The sequence below is a fragment of the Dipodomys spectabilis genome, unplaced genomic scaffold (genome assembly GCF_019054845.1).
Source record: "Dipodomys spectabilis isolate Male_0828 unplaced genomic scaffold, ASM1905484v1 ptg000030l, whole genome shotgun sequence".
Lineage (NCBI taxonomy): Eukaryota > Metazoa > Chordata > Mammalia > Rodentia > Heteromyidae > Dipodomys > Dipodomys spectabilis.
In genome coordinates, this window is record NW_024870707.1 from 11,389,901 (window position 1) to 11,405,183 (window position 15,283).

The 15,283-nt window shown below is 57.1% G+C and overlaps 2 protein-coding genes across 6 annotated transcripts; both read right to left on the reverse strand.

Annotated features, from left to right (window-relative positions):
• Window positions 1–1,571: 1,571 nt before the first annotated feature.
• On the reverse strand, window positions 1,572–7,034 carry Rin1 (Ras and Rab interactor 1). Of its 3 annotated transcripts, none has more exons than XM_042676232.1 (10): window positions 6,921–7,034; window positions 6,600–6,780; window positions 6,387–6,501; window positions 6,218–6,290; window positions 6,013–6,071; window positions 5,134–5,880; window positions 4,618–4,923; window positions 4,047–4,178; window positions 3,756–3,907; window positions 1,572–2,109 (listed from the first exon to the last, which is right to left on the reverse strand). In XM_042676232.1, the coding sequence occupies exons 1-10, from the start codon at window positions 7,001–7,003 to the stop codon at window positions 1,633–1,635; spliced, it is 2,325 nt and encodes a 774-aa protein (XP_042532166.1). In that variant the 5' UTR covers window positions 7,004–7,034; the 3' UTR covers window positions 1,572–1,632. The 3 variants fall into 3 exon arrangements, with proteins under 3 accessions (XP_042532166.1, XP_042532165.1, XP_042532164.1); XM_042676231.1 differs by having other exon boundaries at window positions 6,013–6,104; XM_042676230.1 differs by having other exon boundaries at window positions 6,013–6,104; window positions 6,894–7,034.
• Window positions 7,035–7,959: 925 nt separating this feature from the next.
• Brms1 (BRMS1 transcriptional repressor and anoikis regulator) lies at window positions 7,960–15,215 on the reverse strand. Of its 3 annotated transcripts, none has more exons than XM_042676387.1 (10): window positions 15,076–15,215; window positions 11,790–11,934; window positions 11,587–11,677; window positions 11,263–11,390; window positions 11,039–11,118; window positions 10,857–10,953; window positions 10,030–10,122; window positions 9,183–9,221; window positions 8,793–8,832; window positions 7,960–8,453 (listed from the first exon to the last, which is right to left on the reverse strand). In XM_042676387.1, exons 2-10 carry the CDS (start codon window positions 11,926–11,928, stop codon window positions 8,261–8,263), a joined length of 900 nt encoding a protein of 299 aa, XP_042532321.1. In that variant the 5' UTR covers window positions 11,929–11,934; window positions 15,076–15,215; the 3' UTR covers window positions 7,960–8,260. The 3 variants fall into 3 exon arrangements, with proteins under 3 accessions (XP_042532321.1, XP_042532322.1, XP_042532323.1); XM_042676388.1 differs by lacking the exon at window positions 15,076–15,215 and adding an exon at window positions 15,025–15,049; XM_042676389.1 differs by having other exon boundaries at window positions 8,365–8,453; window positions 9,183–9,247; window positions 15,076–15,212.
• Window positions 15,216–15,283: the final 68 nt, after the last annotated feature.

A 15,283-nucleotide genomic window follows, 5' to 3' on the forward strand; every position in this document is an offset into this window, starting at 1 on the left:
GGAATCAGGAGCTAGCACTGAGCAGGGGGAGGGAGGGAAGGGCTTGTCACAGTCCCAGAAGCCTGTTCCCCAGAGACCAGCTTCCCATCCAGTTCCTGGGGTTCTCAGAGCACCCTCAGCAGACCTTCCAGGTCCTTCCTCCGGGACTGAGCCCCCACATCCTGTGTTTGATTCCCAGAAGCGCCATCCTTTATCCTGCTCACTCCCACTTACCAAGCTCCAGTCAGTCGACACCATTTATTGAGCACCTGTGGGGTGCTCAGCACAGTACAAGGTAAAGGGGTAGGGAGGGCATACAACAGAATAAAGGGGGACTTCCTACCAGCAAGAAGTGGGTGGGGTTGTCATGGAAGTGGAGAGAGTAGCCTTAGTGGCCTAGTGAGAAGTCTGACCAAGCTTTATCTGCAGCATCTGAAAGCGAGTGTCTATGGATCCCAACTCCCGCTTGTCACGTCTGCCATGTGGGTTCATGTCTCTTTGTGCTCAGCTCCCAAGGGGCATGTCTCTGAAACTGGTTGGGGTCCTCGTCCATCCAGAGAAAGGATTCTTTCCGGAGAACCTTTCCCAAGGCACCTGAGGCCCAGTAGCCTCGGCTCCAGTGTTAGCTGATGGCCCTAGGAGTGCAAGGTCAACAATCACCTACGCTTCCAGATCTAGAACTCGCCTCACCCGCGGGGAGAGAAGGGAAAGTCCACCTTTGGCAGCTCCTTGGGCCGTGTGCGCCCCCTCGAGGATGATAGCAACATTTCTCTTTTGCTGAGATTTGCAGCCTGATCTAGCCTTGGGAGGTCTTGGGGGTGGGGGTGGGATCTCCTTTCTGCACCTTGGCAAGGGGCCCACAAACCATCCACTGCCTCCTTTTAAAGCTTTAGAGTGCACACAGAATGGTCTCTGTGCCTCTCTACTCTGGAATCGTATCCACTTGGTGGGTACTTTCTTTCCCTGTCCAGTTCCTTAGGGAGGCTGGAAGGCCAGATAGGAAAAGACTGGAATGTTGGTTCTTTCTCCTCCAAGGCCTGACCTCTGGCAGCTGGGCTGATTAAGCTCTGGACTTCGAGAGAAGTGGAAGGTGAGGGCTGGCAGGTGGAGCTGTTAACAACCAACTTTCCCTCCCTTTTCTCTTGTCTGAGCTCTGCTGTACCTCCAAGTCAACCTTTTGGGTACTAGAAGACTTCAGGGAGATGGGCAGGCAGCCATGGCACCCCACTTTGAGGATGAGGATGCTGGGGAGAAGCTGATCCTCTGGGACCTGTGCTGCCATTTTGCCACCTTCCTGAATGAGAGGAGGCAGCCTTCCAGGGTCCCAGCAGTCCCGCCTGGGCCCATGGGAAGAGACACAGAACAAACTGGGACACACCACCCCTAACACCAGAGGTTGCCTGTCAGTTCCACTGGTGTCGTCATGCACACGCATTCCTTCAGGCTAGAGAAGACCAAGAGGTGTGGGGCGCCTCTCAGCCCACCTTGGTGAACCCCATCCCTCATTGCCCTCCAGCTCAGGTGGGTTCATGGAGGTCAGAACCAGTCAGAGGGGCAGTGGTGGCAGATGCAGCAGAGGGGGCTGGGGTGTGGGTGGCCTGAAGCCCCTCCCCCTACAGGCTCAGAGGCTCCTGCCGCAGATGGCCCTTCTGGCTACTCCTCTGAAGCTTGACTGCCCTCAGCCTCGGGCTCCTCTGGCTGAACATGGCCTCCCCTGCTCTGATTCTCATCCCCCACCGCAGGTGTCTGAGACACTGTGCCACTGTCCCCAGGGGTGGCTTTGATCCCCATGTCCCCATCTCCCTGGCCCCCTTTCCCTTCCTCCAGGCTCGCTGCTTCTAATGGCCTGCTGCCCGCCTCCTCTGTGGCAGCTCTCTGGGTGTCAGGCCGCTCTGCCCGGCGGTAGACGAGGTAGCCAGTTGAGGGAAGTCTGTGCGCCAGGTCTCCGGGGGACAGGCGGTGGTAGCCCTCCTCCTTGTACAGGAAGAGGCTGAAAGCATCAGGCTGGGTCACTCGGAACTTAGTGGCACAAAGCTGGTTCAGGGTGGCAACCGAAGCCCCTGGGGGTACAGCCATGGTCTTGGAGGTGCAACCAGTGCTGGGGTCCTGGTAAGCTACTCGGAGGAGGTGCTGTGCAGGAGAAACAAAACGGAGCACTAAGTCCTGCGTGGGTGCAGCCGGTTCACAGCAGAGGACAGGCAGAGCTGTGCTGGGACAGGCAGGCTGTTACAGATCCATGGAACCAACAAGCAGGACTTCTATGAGCTCAAGCAGGGAGTGGGCAGGACATGCACAGTTGGCCTAGTAGCTCATTACTGAAGCTTCAAGGCTAGTGAGTGAGGGCCCCAGGGGCAGGAAGGATGCCCAGGTAATGTTTACTGTGTGCTGTAGGCACTCATTCAGCATCAAGTCACCTAATCCTCATAGTAGCCCCATGGGTCCATTTTACAGATGAGAAAACTGAGGTGCAAAAGTGCCACTTCCCCCAGGCTCCCAGGATCAAGAAGTGGTAGAGCCAGGAAAACTCAGAACCTGGGCTCTGGGGTCTAGATTCATAATCAAGCCTAGAAAGAGAGAAGGACCTGGGCTCCATAGTCTGGAGTCATAATCAAGCCTGGAAAGGGTGAAGGACAGAGGTGGTGGCAGGTGCGGGCCACAGTCCAGATAGAAGAGTAGCTGGGAGGCCCGAGGCCAGGGGAGGCAGAGCTCTGGCTGGGGCCAGAGGCAAGGGTTTGGGGCCTGAGCCTGCTACCTGTGGCCCTTTCCTTCCATGTTAGTTTTGGGGTTTCATCTGTAAAATGGGGATAAAATGGTGCTACTTCCAAGTTTCTGTGACGTTCCAGTGAAGTGTGCCTGAGGCTCAGAACCTGTAAACTACCCCTGCCCAGCAAGGGTAGCTCAATGCTTCCATTGCAGGGTAACCAGGACTAGAGTGCTGGCCGGACACTGGTGGCGCATGCCTATAATCCTAGCTACTCAGGAGGCTGAGATCTGAGGATTGTGGTTCAAAGCCAGCCTGGACAGACAAATAAATCTAAGAGAGGGGCTGGGAAGGTGTTCAGGCCCCATGACCGGACCCCCCCAAAAAAAAAAAATCTAAGAGACACATATCAATTAAACTCCCAAAATAGCCCAGGATAGTGCTCAGGCCTTGCAGTGAAAGTTCACTACACACACACACACACACACACAGACACATACAGACACACACACACACACACACATACACATCATATCACAATTAAAAATCTTGCCAGGCAATGGTGGCTCATACTTGTAATCCAAGCTACTCAGGAGGCTGAGATCTGAGTATCAAAGCTGGAAGCCAGGCCGAGTAGAAAAGTCTGTAATAGGGCTGGGAAGGTGGCTCAGTGGTAGAGTGCTTGCCTTGCATGCCTGAGGCCCTGGGTTTGATTCATCAGCACCACATAAGCAAAAAGAAAAAAGCCGGAAGTGGTGCTGTGGCTCAAGTGGTAGAGCGCTAGCCTTGAGCTGAAGAGCTGAGGGACAGCGCCCAGGCCCAGAGTTCAGGCCCACGACCGGACCCAAAAAAAAAAAAAAAAAGAAGAAAAGTCTGATACTCTTATCTCCAATTAACCAGCAAAAAGCCAGAAGCAGAGCTGTGGCTCAAGTAGAAGAGTGTCAGCCTCGAGCACAAAAGCTAAAGGACAGCTTCTAGGCCCTAAGTTCAAGCCCCAGTACTCACAACAAAACAAAACTAAACTAAAAACCCAAAACAACCAGTGATACAGAAGATGGTGGAGAATGCCTGTTACCTGGAGGTTGTGGGTGGCCGGCAGGCGGCGCTGCTCCCAGAGGCTCAGGGAACGCTGTAGTTCTTGTGCTGGACTTGGAGGAAGGCCTGGAGCCTGGGCCAGGCTACTCAGCAGGGCCAGGCTAGCAGACAGACTGGTCAGGTAGTAGCCACCTAGGACGCAAGGAAACAGAATGCAGTTTAGGCGGGGAGGTAAGGGGGCCTGCTCCTCGCTTTCCTACTTACTCAGAGCCTTTAACAGCTAAGGTCCCCCCAAGCACCCCCAGACAAGGAGGTGCATGAGTTCCCTCACCCTCTCCCGTGAGTAGGGTAGGCTCCAGCAGCTCAGACATGTACTCAGCTTCTAGCAGGAGGTCAGGAAGGTCACACTGGACCAAGACAAGGCTCAGCAGTGGCAGGAATTCATCAGCCCCTGCGTCCTCACCTGTGGAGAACAGCAGAGGACACTTCAGGTTGGCAGCCGGGGCGGGGGGCGGGGGGCGGTGGGTGGGGGTGGGGATAGAAGGTTGTCCATGGTCAGAGTTCAATGCTTGTTCTAGGCAGTGATCGCTCCCTGCCTCCCACCCAGTCACAGGAAGTTCTTCAGGCAGACCCTCAATGCTCTGAGTTCTGAGTCTGAGCCTCAGTTACACCATCTGAGATAGGAGGGGTTGTGAACCCATTGGGGCCTGGGAGCCTCTCTCTAGAAGAGCCTGCCTCTAATTCAAAGAGCTTTTTGGGGGTTGGGTTATTGCATCCCGGGGGTGGGGTGCTCAAGGAGGTGGGCTGCGGCCCTCACAGCAGCTGGGGAAGGGTAGGGGAAGGCCCCCAGGGTCCCAGGGGAGTCCGGCCCCCTCCCCACACTCAGGCCAGGACAGCCATACCTGCATGGGTCTTCAGGGCCGTGTAGAGTAATTTACAGGCCTGCAAGAGCCGCTTGACCTGGGCGCTGGGGGAGTAGGCGTGAAGCAGCTGCAGTAGTTTCTGGCGCACCTGCTCGGTCTCCAATGAGGAGGGCAGGCTCAGCTGGGTCCCCAAGGCTCCAGGGCCTTGAGCCCGGGCCAGGCGGAGCCCCTCGGCCAGGCGGCCAAAGGAGCCATCTGTGGAAAGCCGGCGCCGCAGGCGGGCAGCCAAGATGGGCCGGAGAGGCTTGAGTACCGAGCGGTGTAGCGACTTCTCCAGGACATGTTCTGTTAGAGGAGGAGCAGGCGGGGTCAGGAGAAAGGGGCAGAAAAGCCAGATGCCCCAGGCAAAGGCAGGAGTGGGAGGAGAGAGGCCGGCCAATGGAATTCACCAGAAAGCAGAATTAGCATCAGAAAGGCAGGGGCACCATAGTGAGAAGGAGCTAGGCACACAGGCAGGCAGGGGCTGGATCCCTGAGGCCTGGGCTGGGGCCTTACCCAGCCTCTCTGGAGGTAGCAGCTTCTCGGGACCCAGTTCTGCGCTCAGCATGGCCCTGGCCCGGCTCAGTGCCTGGCGGACACTCTGCAGCTCCTGGGGCTCGGGGCCTGCCCGCACCTGGGTCAGCAGGTCCTGCACCAGCTGGCCCACAGCTGTGTGTCTGTCTTGTGTCATCGTTGCTGCCGCCCGGCCCACCTGCCTCTCGGGTGTCAGCAGGGAGCAGAAGGCAGAGCTCATGGAGCGCAGCAGAGGCCGCCTCCGCCTCTGCTGGCCCAGGTGCGGGGAGGTGACGGGGCTGCGCTGGGATTCCGAAGGCCCTTCCTCCTCAGAGCTGCTGGGGGAGCCGCAGTCCACCTCCTGGAGGGAGGGCAGCGGGGGGAGCCTAGGGCCTGTGCCCACGGGCACACGGTACCCCAGGGAGCTCTCCCTCCGCAGTAGCTGGCGAGGAGGCAGCCACTCGGTGTGGCTGGGCACTGCCCCTGGTGGCACAGGGACCGGGGGAGGTGGCACAGCTGGTGGAGACAGAGGGCTGGAGGTCTCTGTAGACACGCGCACTTTCAAGCTCCTCTTGAATTTCTCCCGCTTGGTGGGGCCCAGGTCCCCAGGGAAGAGGGGGTTGAAAAAACACAGGGCAGCGCCTGTGCCCTGGTCCAGCTCCTGAGGGGAGCGGGCCTTCAGCCGGGGCAGCGCGGGGGCTGCAGATGAGCCCTGCTGGGTCTTGGTGTTGAGGGAGGAGTTCCAGAACTCTAGGAACCAGAAAACCAATGGAGCATCAGAGGAGCAGGCTCAGAAGGCTGAGGGGCTTAGGTGCACTCCCTTCCTGTCCCTCTTGACCTCAGTCTGTCCATCTGTGCAATGGGTGACAGGGGAATCCTTACCAATGCCTAGATGGGAGATGGCTTCCAGTTCCTTGTGGGTAGACGCATGGTGGATAGCGCTGGGGAGACGGAGTGGAAGGAGAAGTATGTCCCTGAGGCCCAAGAAGGAGCAAACAGTCAGGAATGATAGGTGCTGGGGGCAGGGGAGGATGGGCCATTTTGGGGAGCAGGGCCTGTGGTCAGCAGATTCCTGGGGTGGACTCACCGGGTGTGGCAGTAGGCACAGATGAGCTGGATGAGGTCTGGGAATGTGAGCTCTGAGCCTTCCAAGCAGACACCTGAGAGGCAGGAGCAGCCAGGCTGGTCTCCGGGGACATCCCCACCCCATCCCCCATTCATCTGGAGCCCCTTCCCCACCGGGCTGGCCCCCTCACCCTCGGGGCTCTCCTGGATGTAGTGGCTGGAGACGAAGGAGGGGCCGCTGGCCTCTGGCAGCCGCACACACAGAGCCTGGCACTGGTGGGTGTTAGATTTCCGCACCAGGAAAGTCTGCAAGTGAACAAGATGCCAGTGTCCGGCCCCTTCTCCCTCCCCTCCTCGGCTGGGCTGGCAGTTTTCTAAAGTTGGGGGGGGAGGGCGTCACTCACCCCGGGGGGCTCAGTCCTCAGCACGTGCAGAGCGGCTGCGGCATTGGCCCGCAGCTGCAGCCACACAGGCCGGGTAAGCAGCAGCCGTTCCCGCAGGCTCACAGTTCGCCCGGGCTGCTGGGGCCCACCGGGCTGCCTGACACAGGCGTGAGGGGTGTCATACAGGGGGTCCTGGGCTGGCCTGTGGGCACGCATGCAGACCTGAGCAAGGGTCTGGGGAGGACTATAGCTCACCCCTTCCCCATGTAATAGCCCCCCCTCGCCTCCCACCCTGGGCTAGCCCTCCCACCCCACCTGGCTGCCCCCTCCAACTTCACTAACTTTTCTCTCTGCAGGTGCTCAAGGGCAAAGTTTGGGCTGGGGAGCTCCAGAGGGTGCGCTGCTGGCTCTCCATGGTCTTCCATGGCTGTGAGCTTCTCTGGCTTTCTCTCGGGACTCAGGAAGAGAATCCAGCCCCCAGGCACAGGCGCACATTCCCGGCGGTGAGTAACACTTCCTGAGGGCGGTGCGCCCTGTCACACCCCGCCAGTTAACTCTTGTGTGTCCACTCTGACCAGTGTCGGCTTCCTCTCAGGTCCAGACTCGGCCTCAGGGGGTGGGAGTTGGGGGGAGGGGAGGGATCCTCTCCATGTGAGTGCTACCTTGGGGGCCCCAGCTGCAAGGTGTCACCTTCCTATCACCACTCCCTGCAGCCCTGCCAGCCTCTTCACCCCGTGCAGCTGGGTAAGGGAGGGGTTAAGCTGGCCCAACTTAAATCCCAACTCGCCCAAGCCTTGCCCTTGGGTTGCCTAAAGAAGCCTGTGGTCAGTTGCTCATCGGTTCCCGACTTGGGGGCTAACCTTGTGAGAGAGCACCCCCTGCTGGCCACAGATGACTCACTCTGGAGCCTACCTTGGCTTTTGGGACTTTAGGTTGCCATGGAGAAAGGATACTGTGTCTCCATGGAAACCAGCCTCTATGCTTAACTGAGGTTCTGGGGGTGGTTCTGACACTCTGCGCCAACCAGGGGTAGTGTGGCTGTGAGGCCTTCAGCACATGGTGCTGCTGTCGGCTGCCTCCCACACACAGGCCCTGCCAGCTTGCCTTGCCAATCTGCCAAGCGACTGGGGCAGGTGCCGGCAAGTCCCAGTCAGTCTCCAAGCATGTGCTCAGGCCCCTTCCCTGCCTGAGGCCATGTGCTTTTAATGCTCCACCCGATTCTCATATGGCTTCTGGCTCTGGTCCTGGCCCCCCACTTGTACAGCCTGTTTCCCAAGTTAGTGCCCCAAACTTTAGGGACTCCCGACAAACCTGCCTGTCTCAAAGCAGATTGGAAGCTCCAATTCCCTTACAAGGTAAATCAGATGCAAATGGACCACACTGGAGTCCCAGGAAAGGTTTTAATTCCAGTCCTCAAAATTCAGGAGGCAGACACCAGGGAAGTGTCCAGAGAAAACCTAGGGACAGGGCTGCCACCTCGGGGCAGGACAGACAAGCCCTCAATATATCATTTCTGGCTGGGCGTTCCCCACCAGTGGGACACAACTTTGAGGCCCAGCGGCTGGGGTAACAGGATCCAAGGTGGAAGGAGGGTTGAAGCTGGGGCTTAGGACAAGGTCCATCTTCTCTGTGGGAAGATGGGGGGCAAAGAGGCTCCTCTTCAGGAGGGGGAGGTGGGCTGGTCAGGGATGGAGAAAGTCTTGCTTGGCTAGGTCGGCCAGAACTGATGAGTGCAGAGGAGGGGCCCAGGCCAGGAATGGCTGGCGGGGGAGATCCAGTAGCCACACTGGAGAGCCTGCTGGGAAGCCCCGCCTCTCTGCAGGAAAACGCGAATCCTGGTGTGGTGCCAGCCACTCCAAGAGCAGGGTCATGGTCCTGAGGGCATGTGGGAAAGGGAGAAATGACTGAGAGGAAGCTGACCCACGGGGGGGGGGGGGGGGGGGAGCCACTTCCCTTGGGGGTCTGAGGGGAGTGCTCCCCTCGAAGGCTCGGGCATGGATGCGTCCTCTCCTCCCCCTCTGCCCCGCGGTACTGGGTGCCCCCTCCCACTTTTCCACCACTGAGCACTATCACTCAGAGCTTCCCACCCCTTCCCAAGCTCCAGGCGTTCACGAAGCCCTCAAGACTCAGATGGGGCCATTGTCCCTCTGAGCTCCTCTCCTGGAGGCCAGGCTGGGGAACAGGATGGCAAGAGGACACGCCCATGGTCCTTACCATCCGCTTTTCTCTTCTGAGGGGACACTGCTGCCCTGGCCTGGAGGGGGAGAAGAAAAGGCCCCTGAGAGCCCATCTTTGGCTTGCTGAGCTTCTCCCCAGCCCATGAAGGGAAGCAGAAGAGCCTTTCTGGGCAAAGCTCTCAAAAGTGTCTCTTGTCAGAAGCCCAATGCTCTTCCCTCCATTCCATCTGCCCTGGAACAATTTCTTGCCTCCTATTCCAGCAGGAGGACCATCAGCTGCCTGGTGGCCAGGGCTCCAGGGCTGAGGGAGAGGGTACTGAGGGAAGGAAGATAATGCCCCAGGTCTTCAGACACCAGAGCTGGTGCCCAGGTCAGGGAGCTGTAGTGCTGCCACCCTGAAGATGACAACTGGGTAGCAGGGACTCACCTTCTTGATAGCAGTCCAGTCCTCCAGAATGTCGATCTCCTGCAGCATGTATACAATGTAAGGGCCTGTGATGGGGGTCAAGGAAGCAGGATGGCCACTAGAGAGGCAGGAGATGGGAACGGGCTTGGGCTGGGAGACCACAGAAGGGTGCCACCCACCCAGTGCTTAGGAGCGGTGGTACACGGTCAGTGTGGAGAAGGTGAAGAGCCTGAATTCCAATGCCAGCTCCACCACCTACTGTGGAGGCCCTGGTGCTCAGGGGCTCTACGGGCTTTCTCCCCAAGTCCACAGAGTACCAAGCCCTCCTACCTGCAGGGCCCCTGCACCCCTCCCCCCACCTAACTTCCACACTGCCTTCTAGATCCCTCCCTTCTGCCTCATGGCCAGCCCTGGCTGCCCATCTACATAGCTGTGCACTGCACTGGAGGGCTGAAGGCCTCAGGCGGAGGGCTTCTGCCTGAAGTGAGTGGAAAAGAGTCCCCCTGGGATGGGGGTACCCCAGGCAGGACATGGAGTGCACAGGGAGCCTCAGGGTTCGGGGAGGCCACCAGACAGGAGCTCCAGCAGAAGTGAGTGAGGCTCAAGATGTCCAGGGCAAGCCAGAAGAGCCTTGCGGCTGACTCTCACTCAGAAAGTTGCAGGGAGTCTGTGAGCTAAGCTTCCTATTCTCCTAGAGAGACTCCTAGAGTCCAGGGAGGACGCAGAACCCAAGTAACACCTGACAGCCAGACTGATCTGGACATGGTAACATGACACTATAACAACTATGAATGAGTCTAGTTTACCTCTGTCCCCTGCATCTCTCCCACCTCCCCCCTGCTCAGCCTTAGACACTTTGGAAGGATACCAGAAACCAGAGGTGCCTTCTTCCTCTTGCTGGGCGGTAGTGAGTCCCAGGTCTTTGAGCTGCCTCTGGCGTGAAGTTTATCATCCCACCACTCTGTGCCCCAGACCCAGAGTCAGATCAGGGCGCTGTCCCCACATGCGGCCCCCACCCCTGCAGCATCTGCCTCAATGGCCAGCATGGCCTCCCCTCCCACACCACCACCACTCAGAGCTGTGGCCCAACCCTGGGCGAGGGGCTACAACTACAACTACAACTGGAAGCCCCTCAGGGCTCTGGGAAAGGCTATTACCCTTCTTTCCTAGATGAACCTCAGTTTCCCCATTTGTTTAGAATACAATAGGTGGAAGACAATCTCTGTCTCTACACAACCCCAAATGAACAGAGGTGCTATGAGGGGCAGTGGCTCATACGTGTCAGATAGATACCCTCTATTCCAGAAAGGAGGAGAATGGGGGCCCACTCTGTGTGCGATACCAGGCTAGGCCCTTTCCTGAGGTTTTGTTCTGTCCTCACAGAAGTAAGTCTAAGCCAGGTTGGTAGCTTATGCCTGTAATCCTAGCTATTCAGGAGGCTGAGATCCTAGGATTAAGGTTTGTAGCCAGCCCAGGCAGGAAAACCTGTGAAACTCATTCCCAATAAGCACCAAAAGGCTAGAAGTGATGCTGTGGCTCAAGTGGTAGAGCACTAGCCTTCAGCAAATCAACTAAAGACAATGCCTTGGTCCTGAGTTCAGGCCCCAGTACAGATACATACAAGAAAGCAGGCCCTGCTTCCCTGAGGTCAGCAGGGGAGTCTGGGTCCAGGGAGGGCTGGGGGCTGGTCCTCACCAGAGCTGATGTCCAGGCTCTGGCGGTCCTCCTCCAGCCTCTGGATCCGCTCCTGCAGCTCCCCCTGCAGGGTGTCGTACAGCAGCAGCTTCTCGCTCTGGAAGAGGTGCAGTGCTCAGCCAGGCGGCCCCAGGCCCTTGGCCTCCACCTCACCTACCCTCCCAGGCCCAGAGGGAACTCACCTCCAGGTGCTGTTTGGCTCCCTGTAACTCACACTCATACTTATTTCTGATCACATCCAGACAGAAACCCTTGTAGATGCCTGCAGAGTGAGAGACAGACCCCCGATCGGCCAGGGGCCCTGCTGCCCAAAAAGTGGGGCAGGCTGAGGCAGGGCAGGGACAAGAACCAAAGGGACCCGGACAGAAGCTGTAGGTTCTGCTGGGGGAACAGGACAGCCACAAACCTGCCACCTGAATACGGATCTTGAGGCTCCGCTGCAGCCCCCCAAGAGGCTCTGTGTATTCCGGGGCTCTTTCAGCCCCCACTTCCTCCAGCCGCAAGCGCAGCTGGCTCAGCCGTTCCCTGAACAACCTGGGAGGCAAGAGGGCAGCCGTGGGCCACTGGCTCTCCACATGCTCACCTGTGCTCAGAGGCAAATATGAGCCAACAAACTGCCTGCTCCCCACAAGCCCCACTTGGCAGTCTTCACTCCAGTTGTTAGCACCCAGCCTGCTGCCTCCTCACCCCAGGTGCACAAAGACCAGCCCCAGCGGGGCCCCGCGCTCACTTCTCCTTCAGCTCTGAGAACTGCTTCTCCAGGTCTAGCATCTCGCTGACACACTCGCTGCGGCGCCGTTCGTAGTCCTCGTCGTCCATCTCTGGGACAAGAGGCCAATTAGGGCTGGCTCGGGGGTGGGGGTGGGGAGTGCTGCTTGTGTGTGTGTGTGTGTGTGTGTGTGTGTGTGTGTGCATGTGTGTGAAAGGGCTCACCTGAACTCTCTTCCTCGGACTCAGTCTGGCTGCCACTCCGCTCCTCCTCACTCTCATCCTCCTCGCCGTTCATCTCAGCAGCTGAATCACCCTCTGCTTCCATCTCTTCAGGGTCTTTGCCTTGAGGCTGGACGGGCATGAGGCTCTAGGAAAGGGAGTGCAGCCACTGGTCAGTACTGCCCAGTAGAGGGCAGGAGGGAAGTCGAGCAAGACGGTCTATTGCTGGCTGTGCCACGATGAGCACAGATGGGGGGTGGGGGCAGCAGCATCTGCCCCTCTCGCAGAAGCTTGGAGCCATGAAAATGCTCACACCAGTGGATGCTGCTGGTGATTCCAATTCTGGGAACACTGGCCAAGGATACAATCTACAAATGGAAAAGGGAAGGCTCCCTGATGCCCACACACTGGGCCCAAACTTCTGATTGGGTCTTTCAATGCCCTGCACAGACAGACTTGAACTTCCTCCCTACATGCAACAGCCAGGTCTCACACTCCCGCCTCCCTCCCCTGTCCATGTTCTGCCCATTCTTCAAAGTTCATGTGTTGGAGACTTAATTCCCAATGCAACAGTACTGGAAGGGGACCTTTGAAATGTGATTGGGGTGCATTCCTGGGTGTATCCACCTATCATGGTTCCAGAGTAGCTGGGATTATAGGGTTGAGACATCATGACTGGTTAAATTGTTCTGTGCCAGTCCTGGGGCTTGAACTCAGGGCCTGGGCACTGTGCATTTTTTTTTTTTGTTGTTGTTCACGGCTAGCACTCTACCACTGGAGCCACAGCTCAATTTCTGGCTTTTTTGATGGTTAACTGGAGATGAGTCTCATGGACTTTGCCAGGGCTGTCAGTTACTAGCCTCCTGAGTAGCTAAGATTACAAGTGTGGGCCACTGGCACCTGGCTTAAATCTCTGCTCTTTTTTCTTTTGGTTGTAAGGCTTGAACTCTGGATCTAGATACTGCCCTGAGCTCCTTTTGTTTAAGGCATGCACTCTACCACTTTGGCCACAGCACCACTTCCAGTTTTCTGGTGATTAATTGGAGATAAGAGTCTCATGAGGACTTTTCTGCCCCGGCTGGCTTTGATTTGAGATCCTCAGATCTCAGCTCCTGAGTAGCTAGGATTACAGATGTGAGCCACCAGTGCCCAGCTAAATCTCTGTTCTTAATGATTCAGTCTTGGGTATTGTATTTTTCTCCTGCTCCTCCTCCTCCTCATCCTTCTCTGCCTTCCTTCTTCTTTTTTGTAGAAGTGCTGGGGATTGAACTTAGGACATGAACATGTTAAGTACTAGCTCTACCACTAAGCTACATCCCCAGTACTTAGGTCCTATTATAGTAGCACAGATAGGACCAAGATAGCATGCTACGTCCCATGAACTTTAGATGTGTTTGGGTAGTTTCTAAGAAAAAGGAGAGAGAGGGCTGGGAAGGTGGCTCAGTGGTAGAGTGCTTGCCTTGAATGCATGAGGCACAGGGTTTGATTCCTCAGCACCACATAAGCAGAAAAGGCCAGAAGTGGTGCTGTAGCTCAAGTGGTAGTGCCCTAGCCTTGAGCTGAAGAGCTGAGGGACAGAGCCCAGGCCCAGAATTCAGGCCCCACGACCACCAATAACAACAACAACAACAACAAAAAGGAGTGGGGGGTAGCATATGCTTGTAATCTCAGCTCTCCAGAGGCTGATGCAAGACAGTTTTAGAGTAGCCTAGGCTAGATGATGAATGAGACCATAAATAAGTAAAAGCAGAGGAGCTGGGAGTCCTTATCAGTGGTAGAGCACTTGCCTAGCGTACACAGGGACTTGAGTTCCATCCCCAATACCTCAGCTAGAGCTAAGGTTTGAGGATCATAGTTTGGAATCTAGGTCAGGCAGGAAAGTTGGTGAGACTTTTATCTCCAATTAACCACCAAGAAGCCAGAAGTGGAGCTGTGGCTTAGGTGGCAGAATACTGACCTTGAGCAGAAAGAGCTAAGGGATAGAGCCCAGGCCCTGAATTGAAGCTCCACACAAGGAGCTCTTTGTAAGGAGGAAAACCCTTTTACTGGGAGGAAGCACTGGAGACAGTGCCAAGTAATACCAGGAGAGCACCTGAGATAAAGACTGAACTGTCTGCACTCTCTGCCAATTGGAGACTTCTGTTTCACTGTGCTGTTCTTCCAACTTCTCTGGCTATTGCCCTGTAAGGCTTTCAAATACTGTGGACACTGCCTTTACCAGGAAGCATTCTTGATTGATACCTCCTATTGTCCATTCTTTTTTGTTTTGTTTTCGGTCCTGGGACTTGAACTCTGGGCCTGGGCGCTGTCCCTCAGCACTTCAGCTCAAGGCTATCACTCTACCAATTGAGCCACAGCACCACTTCCGGTTTTCTGGTGGTTGATTGGAGATAAAGTCTCACGGACTTTCCTGATGGGGATGACTTTGAACCGTGATCCTCAGATCTCAGCCCCCTGAGTAGCTAGGATTACAGGCATGAGCCACTGGCACCCAGCCTATTGCCCATTCTTGTATCGAGTCTCCACCAGTGAGTTTAGGAGCCTCATGGTTGCAAGGGCGGCACAAACGTTTTATTTGCACAGCACAGCACTGGCTTACTTGATAAATTTGCACACACAAATTGTTTTAAGTAACTGTTTCAATGCAGGGACTGCCCTTTACTTCGTGAAAGCAGGTACTATTACAGATACCTGTAATGGTACCGACAGTACAGTACCCGGCCTGCAGGAGAGTTCCCTCATATTCCTCAAACATTTCACCAGTGTTCAGAACCTGACCTAAGATTCAGCCTCATTTCCCCCCCTTTCTCAAGCCCCACTTCCCAGCACTGGTTCGCGTCTGTATCTTGTAAGAAGATTAAGTCTTACCGCTTCCAGAAGCACCACTCTCCTATGGGGGGGAGGGGGGATTGCGTTCAAGTTCCCTCTCCTCCTTAACCCAGCTACAAACAGGGGAGCACCACTGCTGAGAGTAAAGCGCACCCAGAAGCGCTGTGCACCTGCAACTCACGTCCTCAAGGACAGCCCGTCCGGGGAAGGCTGACTGCTCCCCAGAAGCCCACGGCCCAACTCAAGCTTCTCCACAGCGCTCGGGGGGGGGGGGGGTCGCGCCCCGCTCCATCCTCCCAGGCGCCGGCGCATGACAGACGGCCGCGGGCTGCCCCCGGCCCGGCCCCGCGCGCCTCAGGTCGGTTAAGTCGCCTCTTTGGCTCCGGGGGTGGGGGTGGGGGCATCGTACCCCAAGCGACCGACGGATGACAGAGGCCAAACCGGGAGCGGAGATACGCACCGCAGGACCTGGGGCTTCCGGTCTCAAGGTCCGAGACTCCTAGGAAAGTGCCCGAGCCTGAGGGTGCCGGCGGCGACGCCCGGCTCCCGGAAGCGCCGCGCAGGTCCCTCTTCTCCGGGAGGCCGGACCTGTCGGCGCTTCCGTGTGCGTCATCAGCAGGCGCCCGTCGTGGGGGACTCGCAATTGGACAGTTAGGGCCGAGGCCTGC

Excerpts from the sequence above, each read along its gene's own strand:
- Rin1 (XM_042676230.1), bottom strand. The coding sequence starts at position 7,003 with ATGGAAGACCATGGAGAGCCAGCAGCGCACCCTCTGGAGCTCCCCAGC. Across the intron at positions 6,781-6,893 it reads AAGTTGGAGGGGGCAGCCAG|GCCAGCCCAGGACCCCCTGT; the intron begins GTGGGGTGGGAG and ends GCGTGCCCACAG. Across the intron at positions 3,908-4,046 it reads TACCCTACTCACGGGAGAGG|GTGGCTACTACCTGACCAGT; the intron begins GTGAGGGAACTC and ends CTTGCGTCCTAG.
- Brms1 (XM_042676387.1), bottom strand. The coding sequence starts at position 11,928 with ATGCCCGTCCAGCCTCAAGGCAAAGACCCTGAAGAGATGGAAGCAGAG. Across the intron at positions 10,123-10,856 it reads GAGCCTGGACATCAGCTCTG|AGTGGTGGGATGATAAACTT; the intron begins GTGAGGACCAGC and ends TCTGGGGCACAG. Across the intron at positions 9,222-10,029 it reads GAAGGCACCTCTGGTTTCTG|GAGATCGACATTCTGGAGGA; the intron begins GTATCCTTCCAA and ends TACATGCTGCAG.